Consider the following 25,030-nt stretch of genomic DNA (forward strand, 5'->3'; position numbering starts at 1 on the left):
GAACTCCATTTCAGAGTCTGAAAACTCAGCTGACAGCAAGAGCAGGAAGTTGTTGGGAGGAAATTTGATGGGCGAAAGTTGTGATATACTAACTCACAAGATCTTACCTCATTGATACCTCAGGACAACATAGGATGATGGGATTTCCCATTCAGGCCAGTATTGCAGGTATCAACATGAACCAAAGGAGTTTGTGTACTGTAAGCAACATGGATGGGGCATCATAATGACCCTGAACAGGTTCCTTTTCTGCTGCTTGACCAGATACATTCCCCATGTTCTGTTCTGAAATTTACTTATTTCTTAGAGACTGTTGTGATCTTGCAAACCTATAATTCTTAGGGACTTGCAGAGCCTATAATTAAAATTCCTTATAAAAACCGTGGGTTTCATTTCTCTGTTGTTTGCTTTAGCTAAGAATTTCCAAGAAACACAAATTCCAGGAGCATTTGGGTGCACAATGGTTAGTCTGGGTGCATATGGAATGCCTACACCCTTCAGTGCAACTCAAGACCAAAGCACCTGCAACTTTCTTAGGAGGACCATGGGGACTAGAGAGAGAACAGAACATGGCCTTTGTATGGGGGACATGTACACGGCCTTCCCAATCAGATTAATATACTTCAGCTGTGTGTTTAAGAATGCGTCTTCAAAGACCACGTTTCAGAAACAAAACATAGCTTAAGCCTACCCCCACAGATTTAAGAGCTGTGGGGTAGAACTTGTACCTATTACTAAAGGGGAAACATAGGACTGTGACAGCACACTTTTCCCTTCCTCTTCCGTTTTTACTTGCAAAAGCCAAGTTAAGCAATTGCTTGTAAGATTTGCTGCAGTTACAGCATCTTTGCTTACGCAGCAAAATGCAATAGGGACATGATCTGATTGGTTGTTGGAAAAACCCATGACTAAAGGTTTGTTATCTAGTCAGCGTTCAAACTCTGCAGACCGCGTGGAAATACTACAGAAGTGAGCGGTTTCCCGTGAAGAGAAAGCCATCAAGAGATGGTTACTCGATCCATTCTTACAGCTCCATACGACGGAAAATGGCAGATCAGACTAATGCTTATTAAACCAGGCGGAACACACCGAGGCTCAGGCCGGGCAGAGAGGCGGAGTTCGGGACAGCCTGGATGCACTGCACGGAGCCGCCGCCGTGCTCCGCCCTCAGCCCAGCGCCGGGCGGGTCCACGGTACCGGAGTGCTCCGCACGCCGCCCCTGTGGCAGCCGCTGCTGTGCGGGCCCCGACGCGCTGGGCCGCAGGTAGGAGCGGGCAGCAATTGAGCTTCGGTTCCATGGCCTCTGGCCCTGCCCTTGGCTCCTGGAGCTGGGTGGGCCCAGGAACGGATCGTAGGGCGGCAGCAGTGCGGTTTGGGCGGTGGAGGAGGCCCAAGGAGCCGCACGGTGTGGACCGGGCCTCCCGAGGGCGGTAGATCCGATGCCTGCGGCGGTGGGGCCTGTGGACTGAGGGGCCGGGTGGGCTGTGCACTGGAGCGCCAGGTCGCGAGGTGCGAGCGGCGGCTGTGCGCTCTTGGAGGGTCCGGAGCCCACCTTGCGGTCCCGAGTGCGGCGGGGCTGAGACAGCCGGGAGGAGCAAGGCCGGAGCTGCCCGGGCTGGAGAGGAGCATGCTGGTGGCGATCCCCCTATGTACAGGGAAGCCGGGGGAGTTGCCATGAGGGTTCTTCAGCCTGCGCTGAGGGTGCTCCTGGGCGCTCTCCGTGCCACCCGATGGGTGACAGTGTAAGCGGCGGAAGAGCCCAGAATATAGCTTTTTGCAGCTGTATCTGGTATTAGTGTATATATGTATTTAGTATGTATAACTGTCGTCTCAATTGCAGTTTAAAGCCTCTGGCAGCCCCATACTCTGAGGCAAGATAAATTTGAATATGACCTTACTATTGATTCTGACAGCAACAGAAGTGCACAGCCTTCTGTTGGTAACTTTATATTTCTTTGTAGTAAATTTTGCTTAGTGAAGAGTACACATCGACTTAAGGGTTTTGTCTTAATATTTATGGCCTGTGACGTTCCCTGACTTCCCGCGTGCACTAAAGTGCATTAAAGTGTTTCTTTAGAGTATGAAACTTGCTAAGCTGCTTAGGTTCATTAACAGGCATCTTCTTCCAGTTCTGTCTCTGCACATTTACTGGAAGAGTATCTTTGAGCAGCTGTGGTGCTGTTTTGAGTGGTCTGCAGAATGTAGGATAATAATCTCAGATTGTAGTTCTCTGTATATATTACTTATATGCTGTTTTATATAGGGATTTTGTCTAGCATTACAAAGAAAATAGAGAATTATGAACACCAGCAAATGTTTCTTATGAACGTTCTTTGTTACTGTGTTCTCTAAAGTAGGCCGGGATGTCACACATGTGCACTTGCATAGCTGCGTGAAGAAATGAATGGATGTCAGAAAGCTGCTCCTCCCACTACCCTCTTGCTGTTGGTATATTTTGAACCATATTCCAGCAGGGCAGTGCCAGGTGTGCTTGCTTCAGTTGGTTTTTTTTTTCGCCCTTGAGGAAGAGCATTTGTTAGGATAATGAAGATAGAGGAGGGTTGTTCTCATGCTGGCTTTGAAGCAGAGGGAAATGAGGTAGTGGCAGTGCAATCACTGAAATTAAGCTCTTGCTCAAGAGTACTGACATTATAGTTTGGCTTTCTGTACAGTCTCTTCTTTGATCAGCCTTATGCTGTTGGCTTGGCCACCAGGCATGTGTAATCATATGCAAATATTGTATGGTATGGCAAAGTCAGATAGGTCAGAACTGAGCATTCTGGGAGGAAGATTTCTGTTCACATTAGTTGTAAGTTTAATAGAAATTTACTGTAACTGCATGTACTGTTGGGCTTTTATTAATTGTTACTCCATACTTGCATTGCACTTGTTTTTAAGCAGCATGTAGGTAAGGGAAGGAGAATTTGAGAAGCAGGTAAACAACAAAACTTTGAAGATGTTATGTACATTACTCTAGTGAGCTTGAGAAAGTGACCTTTATCAATATAAGTGAATGTGAAACTGATGCATTTAATTTTAGCTTTCGATTTTCCAGATTCTGTGCTGGATTAGTGTGCAACTCTGAACTTTGTATAAAAGTGTTAGAAAGTGCTCTTCATGGTTTGTTAGATAAAGCAATCCTTTTCCAGCCTGAGAACCAAGGACACCGTTGCAGCTTCAGGCCTAAAAAGTATAAGCAACAATGAATTGAGGAGAGCAGTCTAGGAGAATGAGACTTCATAACCTGCAGCTGTAATTGGGCAATTAATATGTAGATGGACCAAAACTTATAAGAGTCTGGAAACTTGTGACCGGGTGTCCATCTTGGGTATAGCCGTAGTCAGAATCTTGTACTGTCCAAGATGTGTCCTTTGAAGGCCTTTTAAGAAATACTTACTTTATTCCTTTAACACTGTCTAGCCTCTGTTCTAGATAGTCTCTCAAGGCATCAAAACCTTTCTACCAAATAGCTAAATATCTGCTGCAGATTGTAGAAAGTTAGGACAAAGAACTAGTTACTTAAAGAGCTTCCATTTAAAAAAGTGAAAAAATGAAATTGCATTGATTAAACATATTTTTCATAATATGTGTGAGTAGGTCTATTTTTAAAGTTTCTTTGAATAGCTGTTCCTGGTCAGAGGCTGAATATTGCTTGGTTTAGGCTGATCATTTCAAAGTAATGTCACCAGAACTGCACTGACTTGGAAATGTAGGATACTACCCAACCTGAATTTATTTTTTAACGCACAGTGGAGACCTATAGTCCTGCTAGAACTTTGGTTTTTAAAGAAAATAAATCAGTATATTTTTTGTGAAAACTGGAATACTTTAAGTGCTCTCCTTTTGTTTTTTCCTGTCTCTTATTTTTAAAAGGCAGTTTAGTTTTTTGTTGACAATCCAGGTTGTTTGGTGTGTTCTCTAGTAGGCTAACCTGAAAATAAGACCTTTGAAAATGAAACTGAGATTTTAGTTGATGAAAAGATGGAAGATCAAAAATACAGAGAAGTAAAAATGAAAGGATGAGGGAAACATTGTTTTACTCACTAAATAAAGAATAAAAATTATTTTTGTTACAATATATATCATCTTCTTTGCATGTATGTATGTGTGTATCTAATGGTTTCAACTTTTGATGAGTCAGCATAGTAAACAACCACCTTATGCTGGTCAGGAGCATAGTTTTACTGACCAAGTGAAGGGGAGTGCTTGTTTGTGATTCAGTCCAGCAATGAAGTTGCATTGACTATGTGGAAGACTCTAAATATTTCAGAAAAGTTATTGTCTGTTAAACACTTCTGTCTAGTATTACTTGGCAGACAAATATTAAATTGCCTTCTTTCCCACCGTTTTCTTTCACTTCTTCTGCTTGCTAAGTCTGCTTATACAAAATTCGTTAGTCTGGTCAGACTCTTGACATTCCATCTGTCTCTCTTCTGTGTACGTGGTATGTTCTGTCATGTGGGTCTGGTCTGAGCTAGTAACTTGTGTTGCTTGTAGTTTCTTAGTAGTACACTAAGACCGTCTTCGATTTTAAAAGATAGGTTTCTGGATCATAAGAGTTTTCTATTCAAAACTGTGTAAATGACAAGAATTAAAGAACTCTGTTTACTGCTACTTGGATTAGGTGCATATTGATAGAAGTTAATGTACAGTAATTTCACGAATACAAGCCGCACCAATTTGACCAAAATTTTGGTGGAAACCCGGAAGTGCGGCTAATATTCCGGGGCGGCTAATCTATTAACAAAATTCTAAAAGCTGCCAACACGGAAGTGAGAGCCCGCGGCAGCCCCAAGCCAAGCTGGAGCCCGGCCGGCCCTGGCAGAGGTGGGAAAGCCTGGCAGAGGCGGGGCCAGCAGTGTCGGGGGCGGGCGGCAGAGCCTGAGCCAGCAGGGTGGGGGAGCCCGGGAGAACTGGGGCTAGCAGTGCAGGGGAGCATGGCAGAAGCAGGAAGGCCGGCGGGTGGGGCTGCCTGGCAGCGGGGGAAGCCCAGCATAATCGGGGCCAGCAGCGTGGGGGAGCCCGGCGGTGCGGGGGCCTGCAGTGCCGGCCAGGGCGAGGAAACGCGGCGGCGGTGCAGACGGGAGGGGGCAGCCGGCGAGCGTGGTGGCGGCGGCGGCAGCCCTGCCGGCGGGGCGAGCGAAAGCGGCGCTCGCGAAAGCGGCGCCCGCGAAAGCGCCGCCCGGCGAGCGAAAGCGCCGCCGCTCGCGAAAGCGCCGCCGCTCGCCGCGAAAGCGCCGCCGCTCGCCGCGAACCGCGAGCCGCGAAAGCGCCGCTGCGAGCCGCGAACCGCGAGCCGCGAAAGCACCGCCGCGAGCCGCGAACCGCGAGCCGCGAAAGCGCCACCGCGAGCCGCGAACCGCGAGCCGCGAAAGCGCCGCCGCGAGCCGCGAACCGCGAACCGCGAAAGCGCCGCCGCGAGCCGCGAACCGCGAGCCGCGAAAGCGCCGCCGCGAGCCGCGAAAGCGCCGCCGCGAGCCGCGAACCGCGAGCCGTGAACCGCGAGCCGCGAAAGCGCCGCCGCGAGCCGCGAACCGCGAGCCGCGAAAGCGCCGCCGCGAGCCGCGAGCCGCGAACCGCGAGCCGCGAACCGCGAGCCGCGAAAGCGCCGCCGCGAGCCGCGAAAGCGCCGCGGGGCGGGCGCGGCGCTCGCGAGGCGCGGCGCAGGGCGAGCGAAAGCGGCAGCGGGGCGGACGGCGAGCCCGGCGGCGGCAGCCCTGCCAGCCGGGCGAGCGAACGCGGCAGCGGGGCGGTGCTGACGGGAGAGGGGGGCCAGCGAGCCCGGCGGCGGCGGCAGCACCACCCGGCCAGCCCCGCCGAGCCGTGGCGCTGAGCTGGGCCACCCGGCCCCGTCGGCAACCATGAGCGGGCCGAGCCTGCCTGGCCCCGCCCCGAGCCAGTAAAGCCCGCTATGCCGCGATCCTCTTACTAATTGGCCAATTTGTGAAAGCTGCGCACGGATTCTCGCGACGAACGAAAGTGCGGCTAATATTCGGGGTGCGGCTTATCTATTGACAAAGACAGCAACATTGTCGAGGCACCGGGGGTGCGGCTTATAATCCGTGCGGCTTGTATTCGTGAAACTACTGTAATCATCTTTTTAAAAAGAACATTTTGTAAATTCTAGTTTTATGTAAGCCATGTGGTATTTATTGCCTGGTATATTGGGTAGCTGAATGACTTAGTATTTTGCCTGTTGACAAGAACATCTCCCCTCCCCCCCAATATAGACACACACTTTATTAGTTGTTTTGTAAGCTGTTTTACATTACGTTCTGCAATTACTGCACTGGCTTTATTAATTCAGTAATATCAATTCATGTTTCCTTAAGGTCTGCAGGATTATACATATACACGTCTTACACAAAATTTTGTTTTCTTGCATGTAATTTTGAGGAAGTGAACCTGTGCTACCCTTAGTTGCTACTCCATCTGAATGTTTTCTTATGTGGTGCAACAATTTCATATTCCCCCCTTCTCTTTACCTTAGAGGAGTGTTGAATTTCTTGTAAGGAAGAGCAAACATTTTTCATTCCTTCAGACTGCAAGGAGAATGATGTAGACCTTATGTTTTACTCCTCACAAAGATGCAATTAAAATAATTAAAAGTGTCCTGGCTTCACATGTGCTGGGTGATTTCACTTACTCCTGATGTTTCACAGAGAAAACGTTTTGTCTTTTAAGTGCATTGTGTATGTGTCCTGGTTTAGGGGACAGTATTGCCAGAAAAGAAAAAAGGCAAGAGTTTTTTCCCAAAATGGAGAGTGAAAATTCCCTCCCTCCCAGTTTACTATAATTTGGAAATTAAGGAACTCTCAGGCAAAAGGTATGGGTTTAGGAATAACAGTTCTTTACTGATACGTCTGCAAGACAAAATAAGAACATCAGCTATGAAAAGATCAGTGACAAAATAGAACGAAACTCGGTCTTAGTCTTTTGTCTAGTCAGATGCCCTCCTCCTCCACACGGTCCCGGTGGAGCGGGGGTGGAGTGGCCTTCTCTCTTCTCTCAGTCACGGGAACTGCAGGAGCAGGCAGGCGGCAGTGGCAGGGGATCCCAGGTGGGAGAAGGGTAAAGGAAAAGAAACCTCCGCTCACTGTTTGCGTCCTGGTTCTCAGTGCTGTTCTCAGAAGCAGGAAACTGTAGCAGTGTTGGAGTGCAGGATCTGGCCGCACCATGGAGAAAAAAGAAGTTCTCTCCTCCGTGTTCAGGCCGCGAGAGCGAGTGGCCCCAGGACAAAGCAACTTACAGCTGTTCATTCCCACCCCCTCTTTTGTCTTGAGTAATTGGAAACCGGAGAGTTTCCCAGGCCAGGTTCCTTTGACATGCTAATGGGAAAAATTTCCTCCACTGAGGGAAAGAGTAAAAAACTCCCCCAACAGTATGTCAAGTAATGGCAGCACTAAGATGAGAAAGTAACAAAACTCGCTTAATATCTCTATTCAGTATTTTTGACTCTTTACAGTTGGTATCACCACGGCCATCTCCATCCTGTTTTTCTTAATTTTATCAATATGACATATATTAGTGATTCTGAAGTAATTGTATTGCCTGCATACTTGGCATCTAGGAGGAAGAATCAGTTCTTAAGAAGAAAGCTTTTACTGAATGGATAGAAATTTAATGCTTATCAAGAAGAAAAGGGAGTGTTGTCAAATCAGTTCAGATTCTAGCTGAGGAGATAAGTAGCATTAGAAATGCCATTTTGTTACGACTAACTTACAGTGGTTCCAATATAATGTGGACTTTCTACAAAGCATAAAAGTGTGGGAATTGAAACAACTGAGATAGAGGACATAAACCTGAGACCCTGGGAGGCTGAGCACTGGAAGTTGCTAATTAGCTCATTCCAAAGCAAATCTTATTCCTAGCCCGGATTCTCTGTTGGTGCAAGACTTTTGACATATAAGGTCAGGTCCCTGTCCTGTGTTCTTTGCCCTCAGGTATGTGTTCTTTGCCCTATATGTTGTGAACCCAATCCCTCCCTCACATCTTTGGTTGCTGACTGCTCTTGAGCAACATTGCTTTTGGATGCTGCCTTCTCACATGGTTTAAAGGATATCTCTGGCACACCTGTCCCATGTATTTTATTATCCATGCTGTAACCTGGTTAAGCTGGTGAGATTGTCGCAAGGGGAAAACCCTCTGCAGATGCAACACGTGGTGCTCCTGAATAGGGACTTCTCATATTGAGAGGGACTTGGAGGGTTTTCAGTTTAGCTGGGTTATTGCAAACCGAAATAGGAGCTCTCTGCTGTGGAAATCATCGGGCCCAACGCATTGAGTGATCTTCAGAGCCAGTCATCTTGGAACCCCTGTGGGAAAAGCAGGTGAGCAGAGGGAAGAGGAAAGACTGTTGCTCCTCCCTTTAACTGGTTGGGTTCCCCTACCTGAATCCCCCAGTTTTTCTGGTTCCAAGATGGGACAAAGACTTTCCACCTTGGAACGGGATGCATATGGACAATTAAAAAAACCTTTAGCAGACCACGGGAAAGAAGTGTAAAAACGGAAACTGAAAAATCTTACTGAGATGGATATTTTGACATAATGAGTATCAAGGAAAATGACTCTTCATCTTTCTTTTTCATTAAATACTGAGTACAGTAATTTCACGAATACAAGGCGCAGCAATTTGACAAAAATTTTGGTGGAAACCTGGAAGTGCGGCTAATAGTTGGGGGCAGTTAACACGTGAATAATTTTCTGACATTTACAACCCCAGACATGCCAGCCAGGGTGCCGAGCCAAGCACCTGCCAGTAAAAGCTGGCATTTCGCAATTGTTACAGTGTTACCGTGTTGCCCTGGCTCCCTGCAGGCAGCACGGGGGGCGGGGAGAGAGGCGGGAGAGCTCTCTTCTTCCCTCCTCTGCTGCAGCCCAGGGGAGGGAGGGGGGGGGGCCGCGCCTCCATTGCCGCGGTTTGGGGAGCCGACGGGGGCCCTGCGCCGCCATTGCCGCGGCCCGGGGAGGAGGGGAGGGGCCACGCCGCCATTGCCGCGGCTCGGGGAGGAGGGGGGGGGGCCGCGCCATCATTGCCACGGCCCGGGGAGGACGGGGGGGCGCGCAACCATTGCCGCGGCTCAGGGAGGACGGGGGGGGGCGCCGTCATTGCCGTGGCCCGGGGAGGACGGAGGCGGGGGGCGCCACCATTGCTACGGCTCGGGGAGCCGGCGGGGGCCCTGTGCAGCCATTGCCGCGGCCCGGGCAGGGGGTGGGAAGTACGCGCCGCCATTGCTGCGGCTCGGGGAGCCGATGGGAGCCCCACGCAGCCATTGCTGTGGCCCGGGGAGGAGGCGGGGTGCTTTGTCCGCGCCCGCCGCCGGCGCCACGGGCGCGGGAAAGCTCCGTCCCCGCCCACCGCCGCTGCCGTAGGAGCGGGGGAAGCTCCATCCCTGCCTGCCACCGCGGGGCAGCGCCGACCCGGAGTGACCGAGCCCAGTGGCAGCGGCGGCGGGTGACCCTGAGCGGCAGCACCGGGCTGGGCCACCTGGCCCCTTCAGCGGCCCCTAGCGGGCCGAGCCTGCACAGCCTTAGCTCAGCCAGTAAACCCCCCGCCATGCCACGGTTCTGTTACTAATTGCACGCGGGTCCTCGCTGTGAACGACAGAGCGGCTTATATTCGGGTGCGGCTTATTTATGGACAAAAACCGAAATATTTACCAACACCCAGAGATGCGGCTTATACTCAGTGCGGCTTGTATTCGTGAATTTACTGTAATTGAAGTTTGTTTTTAGTCAGTCACATTTCTTTTCGCAGGAAGACAGGAAGTAATGCATGGAACAGGAAAAAAACCCAAAAGATTGAGTCCAGTGAGGCATACTGCAAGAAGTCATTTCAACAATAAATAATTTACAGTGCATATCTTGTAATATCAGGCCCTAGTGTGTCCTGCATGTCTGTTTTTTATTTGTCCCATGTTATGAGAAAGATACGAATGGTATCTGACTTTTGATAAAACTTTGTGGAAGTTTTGATAAAACTTTGTGAAAGATTCAATAACCAGAAAGCCTTTCTATTTGCAAAATGTGGCAATTTTGATGGCTTTACACTAAAAGAACTGTCTCAAGAGTGTTAATGGATTCTTTGAGGTCATACAGTGTTTTTTAGTAGTTAATCTAGCATTTATCTTCATTATTTCTCTGCTCTGTTTTAGACAATTTTCTCAGTATTTATCTGGATTGGGTCTGGTTATTTATATGCAGAACCTGCTTTAAATATACAAATAAAATTGATAAAATCTTGTAAAATCTCGTTTAATTCTCTTTTGAATGCCATTCTAGTAGGTACTGATCAGATGAACTCTCTTGGTAACTGCTATTTTCAGTTACTTTGCATTTTTTTTTTGATATGTGGTTCAGCAACAAAGGATGTGCCATCTTGTTAATCTCCTTGCTTAGATTCAATAATACTCTTTAATTATAAGTTACCTTGAATTGGCATCACTTTGTTGGCATTCTGTTTGAGAGGCAAGAAGACAAGCCAACTGTGATCTGAAGAAGTAATCTTGTTAAATGGAAGTATTGTTTTTTTCCCAGATAAGGATACAAATAATTTTGAACCATATGGCAACTTGAATAACTGGCATTAAAATTCTTGGGAAGGAAGAGCTGAACACATACGTGCTGAGTTTTGGTCCTTTGCTTATGGAGTGTCCAGTCATTCCTGTGACCAGATAGCAGTGCTGTTTCCCTTGAGTTTTTGATGTTTGTGACACCAGCTTCTGATGTTGCTGTTGCTTTCAAATGTCTGAAAGATTTCTTGGTTTTAATACTGTTCTTCACACTGTAGCACAGAATGGGACTCTGCAGTTTAAGAACCTAAAGGACTAGGCTAGACCTTGCTGGCTTGAAGACTTTTGGCTCTGATTTTTCTTTGTACTGGTTTACAGTGAGGGTAATTACTGTGTGGTGAACTGCTGACTCTTTCCCTTCTGCATGGTTACTTTTCCAAGTTGATTGCTCTCGGTTACCAGAGCACACAGCCATGTTTCAAGCAAAAGTAAAGTAAATTAATTTTAAAAGTTGTATACTGAGAAGAGCCTTTGTGTCACTTTCAGATTTTAAACTCCTAAAGTGCACGAAGATATCTCTTCCTCCTTCCTCTTTAGGGCACACATTGCACTGGCAAGTGATTTGTTTGTTTTGGGCTTGTTTGACTTTTGATTTTATTTGATTTGGGTTTTTTTGTTTTTTGTTTGTTTTTTGTGGGTATTTTTGGGTTTTGTTTGTTTGATTGTTTTGTTGATTTTGCTGTTTATATATGACTAGATAATATGATTGATTTCCAACCTTGCAGTATATCCTTTGTATTTATACATTTTCTAGCATCATTTCAGTTTCTTTTAACAGAACAAATTGAGTCTTTTTGGAAGGTTCCAGGAGATTTCCAAACTGCAGGGTAAAACTTGGGAATTAAGAACATGAACAGATACTTAAATTTCTTACCTAAAGTCACAGGGTAGCTGAAAGTTGTAATGCAGCATTTCTGTGTGCTATGCCTCCAGTAATCATGGTTCCTGGTAGTACATAATTTCAATTTATGAAATTGTCATTAATATTTTTGTCTCAGCACCTGAAGCTTGATCAAATTTACTGTTTCGCTGCTGGATACGGTGTTAAAATAGGAAACAACTGCTGCTGCTGTTCTAAAATTGGTAATTGTGTATGTATATTGAAGTCAGTTAAATATAATGGGAAGCATTATTGAGTTATGTGGACTTCCGGCAGTAAAATCTTTTGGTCTCTGTTTTGCTTCAGTATTTAAATTATTTATTTAACTGTTTTATTTGTATTATTTGATTCACAGAATTGTTAGGATTGGAAGTGATTTATGGAGATCATTTAGTCCAACCCCAGACCATCTAGTCAAATCCCAAAATGCTTAAAAACGCACTCAATGAAGTATTATCTGCAAGAGTTACAGTACAGAAAACTGGTAATGAGGAATCCTCCGTACACCGTGACTGTGAAAATATGAGACCATAAGGAATATCAGAAGTAATCTCTCCATAATAAAAGTCTGATAATGGCAAATAAAATCCTCTTTTGCAGAACCATGGGCATTTTTTTTAATCCTAGTTTATTAGTATAGGGAGCAACAGGTTTGACTCGGGACTAAGCAGTCTGTTTACAAGAGAAATAGAAAATAAACCAAATAAATACTGCTTATAAGAATCTAATGCTATATTCTATAAACGGCATACTCTGTTAGAAATACATTACAATCCTGTTAGAATGAAAGAGTCTATGTTTGATTAATTGTGAATAAGACGATACGTGAATTTTCTTGGGGAGTGGGTGAGGATTGCTGATGACCTAATCAGACAGGTGTGGAACAGTTAGAATGCTATTCTCTGAATTTAAAGCAAGCTGCACATCTGGAAGATGGAAGTATTGCAATAACTCAGATCAGGTCTGGTCCATGGTCATATCTGAATGAGGGGGTACCTTCTAGGCATGGTTTTTGAAAACTGTTCAGTAAGAATACTGTCACTAGACAAATTACACAGTAAAGATGGAGGAAAGTGCTATGGATCTGCTAGTGGATGTAGATGCTCCAAGAGATGAGGGACTACAAGGAATCAAATGCAGCAAAAGGCTGCAAAAAAGATCCAGAGAGATGCTCCATTTTTGTGTATGATAGTACTCAAGTATGCTTTTAGCTATTCAGAATTATCAGTATCTTTATGGTATCTTTTTTAAAAAAACCCACCCAAGATAATTTTGAAAGACAGATGTGGGTGATAATTCTGTTACATGACACCGTGCAGAGCTAAGATTAGGCTGAATAGGGAAGTACTGGTTATACAAATACAAAATTCCATTTCTGTGGTCTTCTGTCAGCACCTTGTGTTGCCTTTTCTGATCAAGCTCTGTTTTATTTTTAGGATCAAAGCTTTGTATTTAAAATGGAAGTTGATGTGAATGGAGTGTCCAGAACTGCCTACTCTGCCCTGCCTGTGCATCTTGCAGAGGTGAGTTCTGCAGCCAGGATTGAAGCAGAAAAGCCACGCTGTTCCAGCACCCCGTGCTCACCATTGCGGCGAACAGTTGCAGGATATCAGATCCTTCACATGGATTCTAACTACCTGGTTGGCTTCAAAACTGGTGAGGAGCTGCTAAAATTAGCTCATAAGTGTACGGGAAGTGAGGAGAACAAAGGAGAATCTGGTCCTAGTTTGGGCTCCAAACATCTTGATTCAGGACTGCCACGTTCTTCGCGTTTGTACAAAACTAGAAGTAGGTACTATCAGCCATATGAGATCCCAGCAGTAAATGGAAGGAGGAGGAGACGGATGCCCAGCTCAGGGGATAAATACAATAAAGCTTTACCATATGAACCTTGTAAGGCACTTTATGGTCCCCTACCTGTCTGCCTTTTGAAAGGTAAAAGGTCTCATTCAAAATCCCTGGACTACCTCAATTTAGACAAAATGAGCATTAAGGAATCTGCTGACACAGAAGTGCTACAATACCAACTCCAACACCTTACTCTTAGAGGGGATCGTATGTTTGCAAGGAATAGCATGTGAGTTATCATCTCAAATTCAGAAATGGTTTCAGAACTTTTCTCTGTTGCTGCAAAAATCCACTGTTTTATTGTGTATGAGTCTGTCCACATTGTAGGTGGTTTTATCAGCTCATGTTATGAGGAAAGTACAGTAATGTCACAACTATAAGGTGCACTGGATTATAAGGCACAGTTCCAGGTGTTGGCAAATTTCCGAACTTTGTCTATAAAGAAGGCGCACTGGACTATAAGGTGCACTTTTTTTTTGCAACGAGGATCCACGCATAACAAAGTAATGAATTAGTAACAGAATCATGCGATCGCAGGGTTTACTGGCAGGTGCTCAATTTGCAAACGTTTTTCACAGATTGGTGTAGCCTTTAAACACAGCCCCAGGTACCTTCCCCGTGCCGTGGGCCCCAGCACTCCCACCCGGCACCGGCTGATGTGGCTCAGCTCACAGTGCACCTTGTGGCTCGGCTCTTGCCGCTGCCACGCCTCGCAGCTCGGCCCCCACGTCCGCTGCGCCTCGCGGCTTGGCCCCTGTGTCAACCACGACTTGCGGCGTGGCAAATTTCCCAACTTTGTCCATATATAAGGTGCACAGGATTATAAGAAGCACTTCCAGGTTTTGATCAAAATTGTAGTCAAAAGGGTGCACCTTATAGTCGTGAAATTACTGTAATTTATTTGTATACAGTCTTGGCAATGCAGTTTTCTACAAATACTAGGAGAGAGAAATCTTTCCTGATCAAGCAGCTTCTGATTTGACTGCAATTAGTAGGTATTTCTTCAAATACATTTTAACAAAAAAACACTTTTGATTTTGGAATGTTTTTTCTGTACTGCTACATCTGCTATTTACCATAATTCAACACTGACAAATTGATGATGTCTGCTTGGTAGTTGCTAATTTTGACTTGATGTTAGAAACTGCTCTTGGATAAGTGCTCAAGGAGGTTTTTTGGGTTTACTTTTTGTTTCTATAGTAAGATGTGTGGGTTTTTCATACAATGTAGATTGGAAAGTAAACTTGACTGGATGAATCACTTGCTGTTTAAACAATCCAATTCATACATTTTGAGAATGTGCTTGTACTGGTTATGTGGATGAGATTCATTTGTAAAAGAAACGTTTGCTACTCGAATCCTATTAAATTATTTTTTTAAGTTTCTGCATGGAAGTAATTGCTTTGTCGTTTTTATTCCGTAAAACATATTCAGAATAAATATTTAAGTTATTTAAAGCAAGTCTTCCAGGAGATGAAGATTTTTGGTTGTGTGTTGTATTTTATATTGTATTTTTTTTTATTGGATTTTGTTTTTATATTGTCTTGAGAAGAAATTGGAATGTCTGTACTAGTATGTTGGTAATGTTTTTGATTTTAATTTGTGATTTTCATTTCATCTATAGTAGCAGAAGGTGTCAACTTCAGTATAGCTTTGGAAGTTCTGTAGAATTGAAGCACTGAACATGAGCTCTGGAGGGCAGATTTTTTCTTCACAACAATGCAGTGAAATATTTCTTGTCAGCATTGAAGAGATGATTTTGGATTTTTCAGCAGTATAATGCACTGGCTTACTTTTGTTACTTAATGAATTTTTATCCAAACATGGCATCAAATGCAGTTTTGATGCTGTATTTCTACATGTGTTTAAAACATTTTAGTAACTTTAGTTTAAAAATTAAAATGGTTTTCATACTGTCTTTTTTTTTTTTTAGGTGCAGTCTTTTACCAAAGCAGTACAAAACTTGATTTTGCCTGATGACCTCTGCAGAAGTTAAAAATAATTTCATATTGCTTTGAAACATAAGTTACTTGATCAGTTGTTTCTGATAGAGTTAAGATTTTTTTTTTGTTTGTTTATCACTCAGAATTACAAGAAAACATTAGGTAGTACATGTGCTCTGGACAATGAGTTCTTACTCTGTCACTCCACAGTTTAAATGAAGGCAGCCCACTACTAAACATTTTGTGCTTTGGTTATTTTTTTAAGGTTTATTGGAAAATAATTTTTTTTTTTTAAAAAGTGTATTTTTCAAAGTTAACTACTCTAATGTAAATTTAATGTCTTGAAAGTAAAGTCTTCCTATATAGTCTTTAGTTTGAAAAACAGAAGAATATGGTCAGATGCTAAAGAGATAGGGGATTTGTTTATGGAATAAACACCACTGTTAATTGAAATATCAAATTAAATTATATTTCTGGCTGAAAAATTAAAAGGGTATTATAAACAGCTGTTGTTGTGGATTAATTCACTGTGTAGGAGAAAAAGAGGATGTTTTAAAAAATACAACTTTAGACTGGGGAGCATTTAAAAACAACTTGAAAGTTGGACTCCTGGATTTCTGTGAAATAAATTGCGTAGTTCTGTTTCTTTATTTTGGGAAAAGGGCAATACATTTACCTTATGTGAATGTTTTTGATGTCCAATGCTGTAATGGTATACTGATACACTAAGAGACTGGTTGATGGCTATTTAGCTGAGTTCAGACATAAAAAATGTGTTGGTATTTTATCTTTCTTTTGTTTGTCAAAGTGCTCAGACACGGTCATAGTGATTGCTTAACTCACACACACTTGCAGCCGTCATAACATGGGAAATACTATTTACACTACCTGTAATACAGACTAAGCAAGGAATTGTTAATAATAGATAACTTAGTTTTTTCTATGTTTCAGTGGTACCATGGAATCAGTGGTACCATAGAATCAAAAACAAATTTTCCAACATGATCAGTTTTTAAAAGCTCTGTAGTGTGGTCTGGTTGAAGTCAGTTATTAAGTTGCATTATTAAAGCATTATGTGCTAAAGGGAAACAATTGGAAGAGATAATCTTTATTGATAATATAGACAGCAAAAACTAGAAAAAATGCTTTAAATAAGACTTAATTTTATAGTGAAGCTACAGTACAGAAGTATAAATACAGTAATTTCACGACTATACGGCGCACCCTTTTGACTAAAATTTTCCCCCGAACCCAGAAGTGCACCTTATAGTCCGGTGCACTTTATATAATGGACAAAGTTGTGAAATTTGCCAACCTGGAAGTGTGAGCCACAATGCGGGGGCGGTGCCGCGGGAGCACCGAGTTGCGAGAAGGGGCGGGAGCGGTCAGCCGCAGCTGGCAGGAGCTGTGCGGGAAGGGAGGGAGCTGCCGCCGGCCCCGGCTTCAGCCGCCGCGTGGGGAGGGAGGGAGCCAGTGCTGACCCCGGCCTTGGCCACCATGCGGGGAGGGAGGAGCTGGTGCTGGCGTGGGGGAGCAAGAAGCCAAGCTGCGCCAGCCAGCGCTGGGCGGGAGTGCCTGGGCCCGCGGCAGCTGCAGCTGCTGGGCAGGGGAAGCCGGGACCTGCAGCTGCGCGGTGGTAGCCAGGAGCTGCGAACCGCGACAGCCGGTGCCGGGGGCGAGCGGGGGTGCCGGGGGCGGGTGGGAGTGCCAGGGTCTGCGGCACGGGGAGGGCACCTGGGGCTGCATTTAAAGGCTACGCCAATCTGTGAAAAATGTTTGCAAATTGAGCACCTGCCAGTATTTCATTACTTTGTTGCACGCGGCACAGCTCCTCGCTGCAAAAATAAAGTGCGAGCCGTGAGCCGAGCTGCGAGGTGGGGCAGGAGCTGCCAGCCCCCGACCTGCAGCAGCCGCACGGGGAGAGAGGGAGCGGGCAGCTCCCGGCCAGCAGGAGCCGTGCGGGGAGAGAGGGAGTGGGCAGCCCCCGGCCAGCAGGAGCCACACAGAGAGAGAGGGAGCGGGCAGTGCCCCACCGCCCCGAGCTGTGGATGGTCCTGAGCCACGGCCGCCCCGAGCCCTGCATCGCCAGCTGGGGGCGGGCGGGAGTGCTGGGCCCCGCGCACAGGGAGGGCTCTTGGGGCTGTGTTTAAAGGCTGCACCAATCTGTGAAAAATGTTTGCAAGTTGAGCACCTGCCAATAAACTCCATGATTGCGGGTTTCTGTTACTAATTCATTACTTTGTGTGGCACAGATCTTTGCTGCAAAAAAAAAAGTGTGCCATATAGTCCGGTGCGCCTTATGGTCATGAAATTATTGTAAGTTGTTAAGCTGTTCCAGGAAAAATGTTGATTAAAACTGAAAAATGTGTATTCATTACAATGCTAGTAGCTTTAAAGACAATGTCAAGCTTGGCAACCACATCTCTTTGTATGTTGTTGGAGATGGCAAGTGAGGATTTATTCATGATTCTGAGGATGACTTTTTTGCATTAATGGTTTGCTGTAATTGCTTAGTTGGGACATCACTTTCCATGATGGGTGATTACACTGTGCACTGTAAGAGTAGCACAAACATATGTCAGATAGATCCTTAGAAGAATACAATAATGTTTGAATTACAGTAATTTCACGAATATAAGCAGCACCATTTTGACTAAAATTTTGGTCCCAACCCGGAAGTGCGGCTTATAATCCGATGTGGCCAATATATGAGCAAAGTTCAGAAATTTCCCAACCTGGAAATACAAGCCCGCCGAGCGGCGGCAGGCATACCCTGGCCCTGGAGGGGTGGCCGTGAGCCGGGCCTGCCTGGCCCCGAGCCAGTAAACTGCGCAACCCCCTGATTCTGTTACTAATTGGCAACTTTGTGAAAGTTGCACCCGGATCCTTGCTGCTTCGAACGAAAGTGTGGCTAATAATCCGGTGCGGCTTATTTATGGACAAAGAACGAGATGTTGCCGACACCTGGACATGCGGCTTATAATTAGGTGCGGCTTGTAATTGTGAAATTACTGTACTGATTTTTTTTTTCCTGTGTCTCACTGTACATTTTTTTAGCTAGAAGGTAATGCCAACTTTCCAAGTCTTGAACTCCTTCTGACAGATTATATGGGTTTTGTCCCCCACTGATTTTGCCAGGGTAATTTTTTTTTTCCTCTTTATTCCATCACAAAAGCACCCAGGGAAGATGAAAGTACTTTCAGGTCTACAGGATGTGGAAAGTATCCTTTCCTTCTTGAAAGAGCAAGGGAACATAACCGTAATATTTCAATACCCACTCTGTTTTACACCCTTCTAAACTTACTCTTAAGTAGTGTGGTGGTAGAGAATGACATTGATGCAAACCTGCAGAGGCCACATTAGAAGAGCTGAGGAAAGAAGACTATCACTTTTGGGGGAAAAACCTGGAATCAGTTGGCTTGTGTTGAAAACAAAACAGAAGGTAAGGAAATTAACTGACCGCATTCCATTCAGTTTTAGGAGACAAGTTCTCTCACCTTGCCTATCCCTGGTATCAAGGCATCCTATCAAGGCATACCTATCAAGAAACTGGCCTGGAGTAAAAAGAGGGGGAGCCTCTTTTTAAGAGGAGGGGAACCTTGCACATTGCATTAATTTCTGTGGAGAGTGAAAGGATAGGAAGAATTTACTGTAATATATTGGGGAAAGGCTGGAGAAATAAATAGGGAACCTCAGAGAAGCAGCACAACAAGAATAGCAGGAGTATGGTTCCAGTGTCAGAAAAAACAAAGACATGGAAGAAGGTGGTGAGCTGGCCTCTCTAGGAAGAAATTGAGTATTTTTGCCCAGTTAAGGAGGCTGATGCAATATCTTTGCAAAATGCTGTGATCAGTCTAGACTGCAATGAAGGTGGGAAGCAGGAGCTTGAGGCTGTGTATGTAACACTTTCATACTCATAAGCTTAGATGAAATTCAGATGAGAGTGCTGAAGGAATAAAACAATCATTTTGTTCCAATTGAGTGTGGCCTGAATTCAAATTTTGTGGTGTTTTATGATAATGAGCAGCCCTACACAGAGTGAATAGGTAGGTGGTGCAATTTTGTATTCTGAGAAGCTGTATGAAAAAGCTAAACTTTTGTCTATTAAGTTAATTTATTATTAATTTCAGTTTTTAAAACATTAAGAAACTTTCAACCTTCAGTATCTACTATGGTGTTAATACCAACTATGATATCTGGTGGGATTATTGTTGTGTTCCATTTTGGCATTTTGCTAGACCCTTCCCAGAGCTGTTATTTCTGTGATGAGATGGAAGTGCTAAAATATGCAAGAACATTGAGAGCTGTACTGACAGCCTGAACTCTATGAGAAAATGGAGCAAGCCATGATTTGCTGTAGTGCTTTACATTAGTTGATTTTTCAGAAAGTCAGAAAATGTTCCAAAAAAGTATGGGGTACTGGGATGCTTTTAGAAGTCTATTTCAGGTCAGGAATTTTGCAGCATGGTGTGAACTAAAGTCTGCAAATGGATAAAAGCAGAAGGGGAGAGAGAATATCGTTGTGTACTGGAATATTGAGCAGTGGAAAACCAACATTTTAAGCTGAGTGAATGAGAGCAGAAAAAAGAATGTATTAAATGCAAATTAATTTGTTTCTGCCTTTTCTCGGTGATGTTAAGTTTTTAATGTTAATTGTGGCAGACATCTTCCAATTTTTATGAAGAAAAATTGGAGGATATCGAGAATAGCTACGGCTCCAAACAAATGACTGTATGTAAGGTTTTTACATATCCATCTATAATAATGCTTTCCATAGAATTTAAATACTTTTTTTAAAATGGGCTTTTCAATATTTAGCTAGTTTTCTTTCTGAATTAGGCTTGGTAAAGAGATAGTTGGAAAAAAAAATTGAAGTAAGAAATACTGATGGGGTCTCAGTAAAAATGGTAGATAAACCTTTATGTAAATAGCGACCTTCCTATTGATTTAATAATCGCTTTGAAGTAGAACTGCAAGCCTGGGGGGAAAAAAGAATCCCAGGAGCAGAGGTGGGACACAATGATCTATAAAGACTGCTCCAATCTGTACATGTAGTGAGACACAGGCATGTTTTTGAGATGATGAAGTGCTTTGCGGATATTAGTTTTAACTTTTCAGAGAGGCTTTTAGAAGGCGGGAGTACCTAGTTCTTCTACAAACACAGAGTCATTAAAGTTTGAAAATACCTCCAAGATCATTGAGTCCAACCATCAACCTGCTCCCAAGTCCACACTAAACCATGTCCTTGAGTGCCACATCTACAGGTCTTTAAATAGCTCCAGGGATGATTATGCCGCCATAGCCCTGGGCAGTCTTCACAGTGCTTGACAACCTTTAACATGAAAAAATTTCCCCTAATATTGAACCTAAACCGCACATGGTGCAACTTGAGACTGTTTCCTATTGTCCTGTCGCTTTAGGAGAAGAGCCTGACCCCCACGCCCACCTGGCTACTCCCTCCACTCTGGTTATTGTAGAGAGCAACAAGGTCCACCTTGAGCCCTCCCAGCTCCCTCAGCTGCTCCTCATCAACTCCATTCACTTCTCTGGACTCACTCCAGCACCTCAATGTCTTTCTTTTTGTGAGAGGCCCAAAACTTGAGCACTGGATTTGAGTTGCAGCTGGTTTTGAATATTTGAATGTTTTTATCTGCCTTCCATTTTCAAGACGCTGGTTATGCATTTCAAATAACTTCTTCTGTCTCCTTAGAACTAGGTTCTAAGAAACGTAAAGAAAAAAATCCTTCTCATTTTTACATGCTCTTGTCATATGATAGATGCTTTATCTGATTAACTGCAGAGTCATCCAAGATTTTAATCAGTATTGAAATCACTACTGCAGTAATTGATAACTTTTCTATGTGGCCTCAAAAAGAGACATATTTTTAAATGCATATAAATGTTGGCATTTTCCCTCCTTACATGATTTAGGTTTCCAGTTAATGGGAAGAATGCCATTGGTTTTAATGTTAGAGGATCTGGACTTCAGGAAAATAAAGCTGTGACACTATTTTGCAGTAAAACTTCCCATCAGCTGCCTGCTGATTGGAGTTCTTGTTGTTTAATTTAGAACATCAGCCAGAAGGCAACCATTTTTGGAATTAAAAGATTGCCTCAAGTGGCCAATTTTCCAGGGAAAAAGTCTTAACTTGTTTTATTGGTTTAAAAAATTTTATCAGTTGTGACTTGCTTATGTCAGGAGAAATAATTTTGGGGGCACTGTTTTTTGTATTTATTTGATGGTGAGTTGAAGGAAAAAGGCAGAAACCTTATGAGAGTAGCTAAAGCTAAATACTAAGTTATATAAATACTGCTAGAAAAAAAAAAAAAAGCAAAAGTATGTGTGTTAACCAGAGGAGACATGACAGGGGTGAGCCTCTGGAGGGGCCATGCCACCTCCATGGGGCCAGGGCATGCCTCTGGAGGGGCGGCTCCGACTGCACGAGGCCAGGGCGTGCCTCTGGAGGGGCGGCTCCGCCTGCACGGGGCCGGGGGCGTGCCTGTCAATGGGCGGCTCCGCCTCCACGGGGCCAGGGGGTGCCTCTGGAGGGGCGGCTCCACCTCCACAGGGCCGGGGGATGCCTGTGTAGGGGCCGTGCCGCCTGCACGGGGCCGGGGCATGCCTCTGGAGGGGCGGCTCTGCCTCTACGGGGCCAGGGTGTGCCCACCGCTGCTCCGCCCTGCCTCCATCTGTCAGCCATGGCCCTGCCGGCTCCCCTTGTGGCTCGCAGCTCTCACTTCCGGGTAGGCAAATTTTTTGAACTTTGTCCGTCAGATAAGGCGCACCGGACTATAAGGCGCGCTTCCGGGTTCCAGGGAAAATTTTAGTCAAAAGGATGCGCCTTATAGTCGTGAAATTACTGAAATTGGAGTCCCCCAAGGTGTCCTTTAAAGACAACTTAGCAAAACAAACCTACAACAATAGGTATCTGCAGTATTCTACTCACACAAGTGAAAAGTTTTCTCATATCTTTGATCTGGGAAGTGCATTTAATCCTCATGTGGTGTGAAAAGGTAGTAATCCTGACTGATCAACAGGCAGAAGTTTAAATTTCTTGCAGTGGGAGGGTCAATAATGCTGCTTGCTGGGGCAATTTCTACACAGCAAGTAATCATTCTGATTAAAGCTCCCTTTTAGACTAAATATTTTCTGTGATTGGAAGACTAAATCTGTCTTTATCCACCCAGTTAAGATGACATCATCAGGATGCTATAAACTGGCTGAAGGATTAAATGCTCACTACCAAAATGCAAACCTAATTCTTAAGATGGAAAAGGAAGCCTTTTTTAAATTATTTGATCAACATTTGTCAATATGAACCATAACTACATGCTATAACTGAATAAAAAGGTCTTTATTAGAATATGTATCATATATATAGTGAGTGTTTTGGGGTTTGTTGTTTTATTTGTTTGTTTTGTTTTGGGGTTTTTTTTTTTGTTTGGTTTGGTTTGGTTTTGGGGTTTTTTTGGTGGTGTTGTTTTGGTTTTTTTTTTTGTTTTGTTTTTTACTTTTTGTTTATTTAGCAGACAGCTGCTTTCTCAAAGAATTTTTATTGGATAGTTTATTGGAAGAAGTTTTTTTGTGCTTTGCTCCAGATGACACTGAACTCTTACCTCTGGATGAATTACACGTGTTTTAATTATGTAAAAACCAGGCAGTCCAAAAAGTAAGAAACCTCCAAGCATTAAATCATATCTGACTCCTTAGAAGATTTTGGGTTGCTATCACAGGGGAAAGGCTGATTTGAGAATTTAAAAACCTACTTAAATGCACAGGACAAGTCAGACAGTGTATGATGGACTGCTTAGTTGGAAACAGGGTTATGAGATAGTTAGGAAACTTACTTCTCTGTGGAAATAAAAGATGGTAGTGCAAAGTTCTCTAAATGCATCAAAAGCAGGAACTCATTTGGGGAACAAGTGAGGAGATGACGGGAGGAAAAAAATGTCAAGGTGCTTGGGTGATGAGACTGACAGACGGTGAATTCCTTGTTTCATTTTTGTTGCTGAAATTGTTGGGGAAGGTCTCATGCACACAATAAATTATTCATACAAGTGAGATCAGGCAACAGGTTATCAGAATAATGAGAAATTATTTATTTATAATTAATTGAAAGTAATGAGGACTCAAAAGGGTTCTTTAATTTAAAAATGTGAGGGAAGAAAAACTGCATGAAATCTCAGCCCAAGAATATTGGATTAATTTTAATTTTTTTTTCCTTAAACTTTGAATGAATCACTTGGTCTCAAAACCAGATTACTAAGGGAGTTGCCATATTTTCTGACAGGGTCAAAGTCCCTTCTGAAAAAACGTGTTCCAACCATGCATGCATTCCTGTCCTCGGAGCAGGGGTACATCAGGCTGCCCTTAAAACTGAGGTGATGCCAGGCTTGGTTGTCTTGCAGTGTCCCTTTTGACCTCTTGTTTAGGATTATGTTTAAGAATTCTACAGATGGAGCAACAGCTGTTAAAGCACATCTGGATAGTGCAGAAATACCCATGTGCAGTCACTGTCCTTGTAGGATATGTGTGTGCTGTGCTCCATATTCTGACTCACTTGACTAAGTCATCCAACATCCTCTTGCTAACAAGGCAAGCTAAGGCAGCTTATCTGCTCTGCATTTCCATGGGGTTCAACATTTTTATCTGTTTCCATTAAAGCAAGCTGTCTCCTCTTGCTCCCTTGTTTTGCAAGAGATGTTTGTGGGTTGAAATATATTTCCTATTGGCCTGAACCTTGGATTGTTGAAACTCTCTTACTGCAGATTGAATTTCTGTATTATTTTCTTTTCTTCTATCCTTCCCTGAGGCTGGAAGAGTTAAGACTGGGAGGGGCCATTATAGCGTTTAGCCTGATTGTAATATGACATCCACATGACATCAGTAATTTCGGATTTCAGCTGCACGTTCAGCTGAACTGCACCTTTAGCCATTATGCCCTTACGCCTTCTATTTCACTTCACTGTCATTAGGCATGTTAAAACAGATATTTTAAAATTATTTTAAATTCCAAGTTTAATTGCTTTTTATAATAGAAAAATCTAAAGTTCACAGTTGCCAGAGCTTCCCTAGACAGCAGTGCAGAGAGTTAGGCTTCCCTGAACAAATCATTGACTGTGTTAAAGGCTTCCAGTCTTTTTCAAGTCCCAAGATGCGGCCATAGACTGAACAGGGCTGCCCATGGTCTGCTTTACTTAAAAAGTTTTCTCTGAGTTATTGTGCTTGTGTTTATATTTTCCTGTACAAAAGCAGGATGTAGCCAAGTGTTTACTACATGGTAGTACAGTCTACAATATTAAAAAGGTAGATGCAGGCTTCTGTATCACTCATGTTCAAAAACTCCCTGTTCTTACTCTGTGAAAACTACTGTCACAGCATAGTTAAATACAAAGTTCTGAGCAATTCTCATATAATAATTACTTCCAGGCTCACATTTCCCTATTGTTGAGAAGCAGCTATATTTTAATGAACATTGCTTTTGTGAAATTGTTTCCTAGGCTATTCTGTGCTAATCTAAATTCAGAATGAATAACTGTAGATGAAAGCCAACATCTCATATGTTGACTGTAGTGATTCAAAAAGGTGCTTTTTTTGCTAACATACATCTTCCGAGAAAAAAAAATTGTAGAACACAAAAGTTGTGGTCTTCTATGCTGCCAAAACTATGAAAATGGACACTTTTGCTATTTATTTTGCTTTAGTATGTCTCATGAATTAAGATTTTAATTCACTCCCCTTGCCATTATGTCCCACTCCTCACTTTGTGTTAGCACTCACACTGCGC

At 43.8% G+C, this 25,030-nt stretch overlaps 1 protein-coding gene across 2 annotated transcripts in view; it reads left to right on the forward strand.

Moving 5' to 3' along the window:
* Positions 1-915: 915 nt before the first annotated feature.
* Positions 916-25,030, forward strand: part of MACIR (macrophage immunometabolism regulator) — a 40,762-nt gene continuing 16,647 nt past the window's right edge. The window contains exons 1-3 of one of the 2 annotated variants that reach the window (XM_033084677.2): positions 916-1,264; positions 12,888-13,528; positions 15,233-16,467. In XM_033084677.2, the coding sequence (XP_032940568.1) occupies positions 12,909-13,528; positions 15,233-15,266 (654 nt within the window). In that variant the 5' untranslated portion in view covers positions 916-1,264; positions 12,888-12,908 and the 3' untranslated portion in view covers positions 15,267-16,467. Of the gene's footprint in view, positions 1,265-12,887; positions 13,529-15,232; positions 16,468-25,030 lie in introns of those variants that run through there. The other variant, XM_033084678.1, reaches the window with a different exon arrangement.

The sequence above is a fragment of the Catharus ustulatus genome, chromosome Z (genome assembly GCF_009819885.2).
Source record: "Catharus ustulatus isolate bCatUst1 chromosome Z, bCatUst1.pri.v2, whole genome shotgun sequence".
In the NCBI taxonomy this organism is placed as follows: domain Eukaryota; kingdom Metazoa; phylum Chordata; class Aves; order Passeriformes; family Turdidae; genus Catharus; species Catharus ustulatus.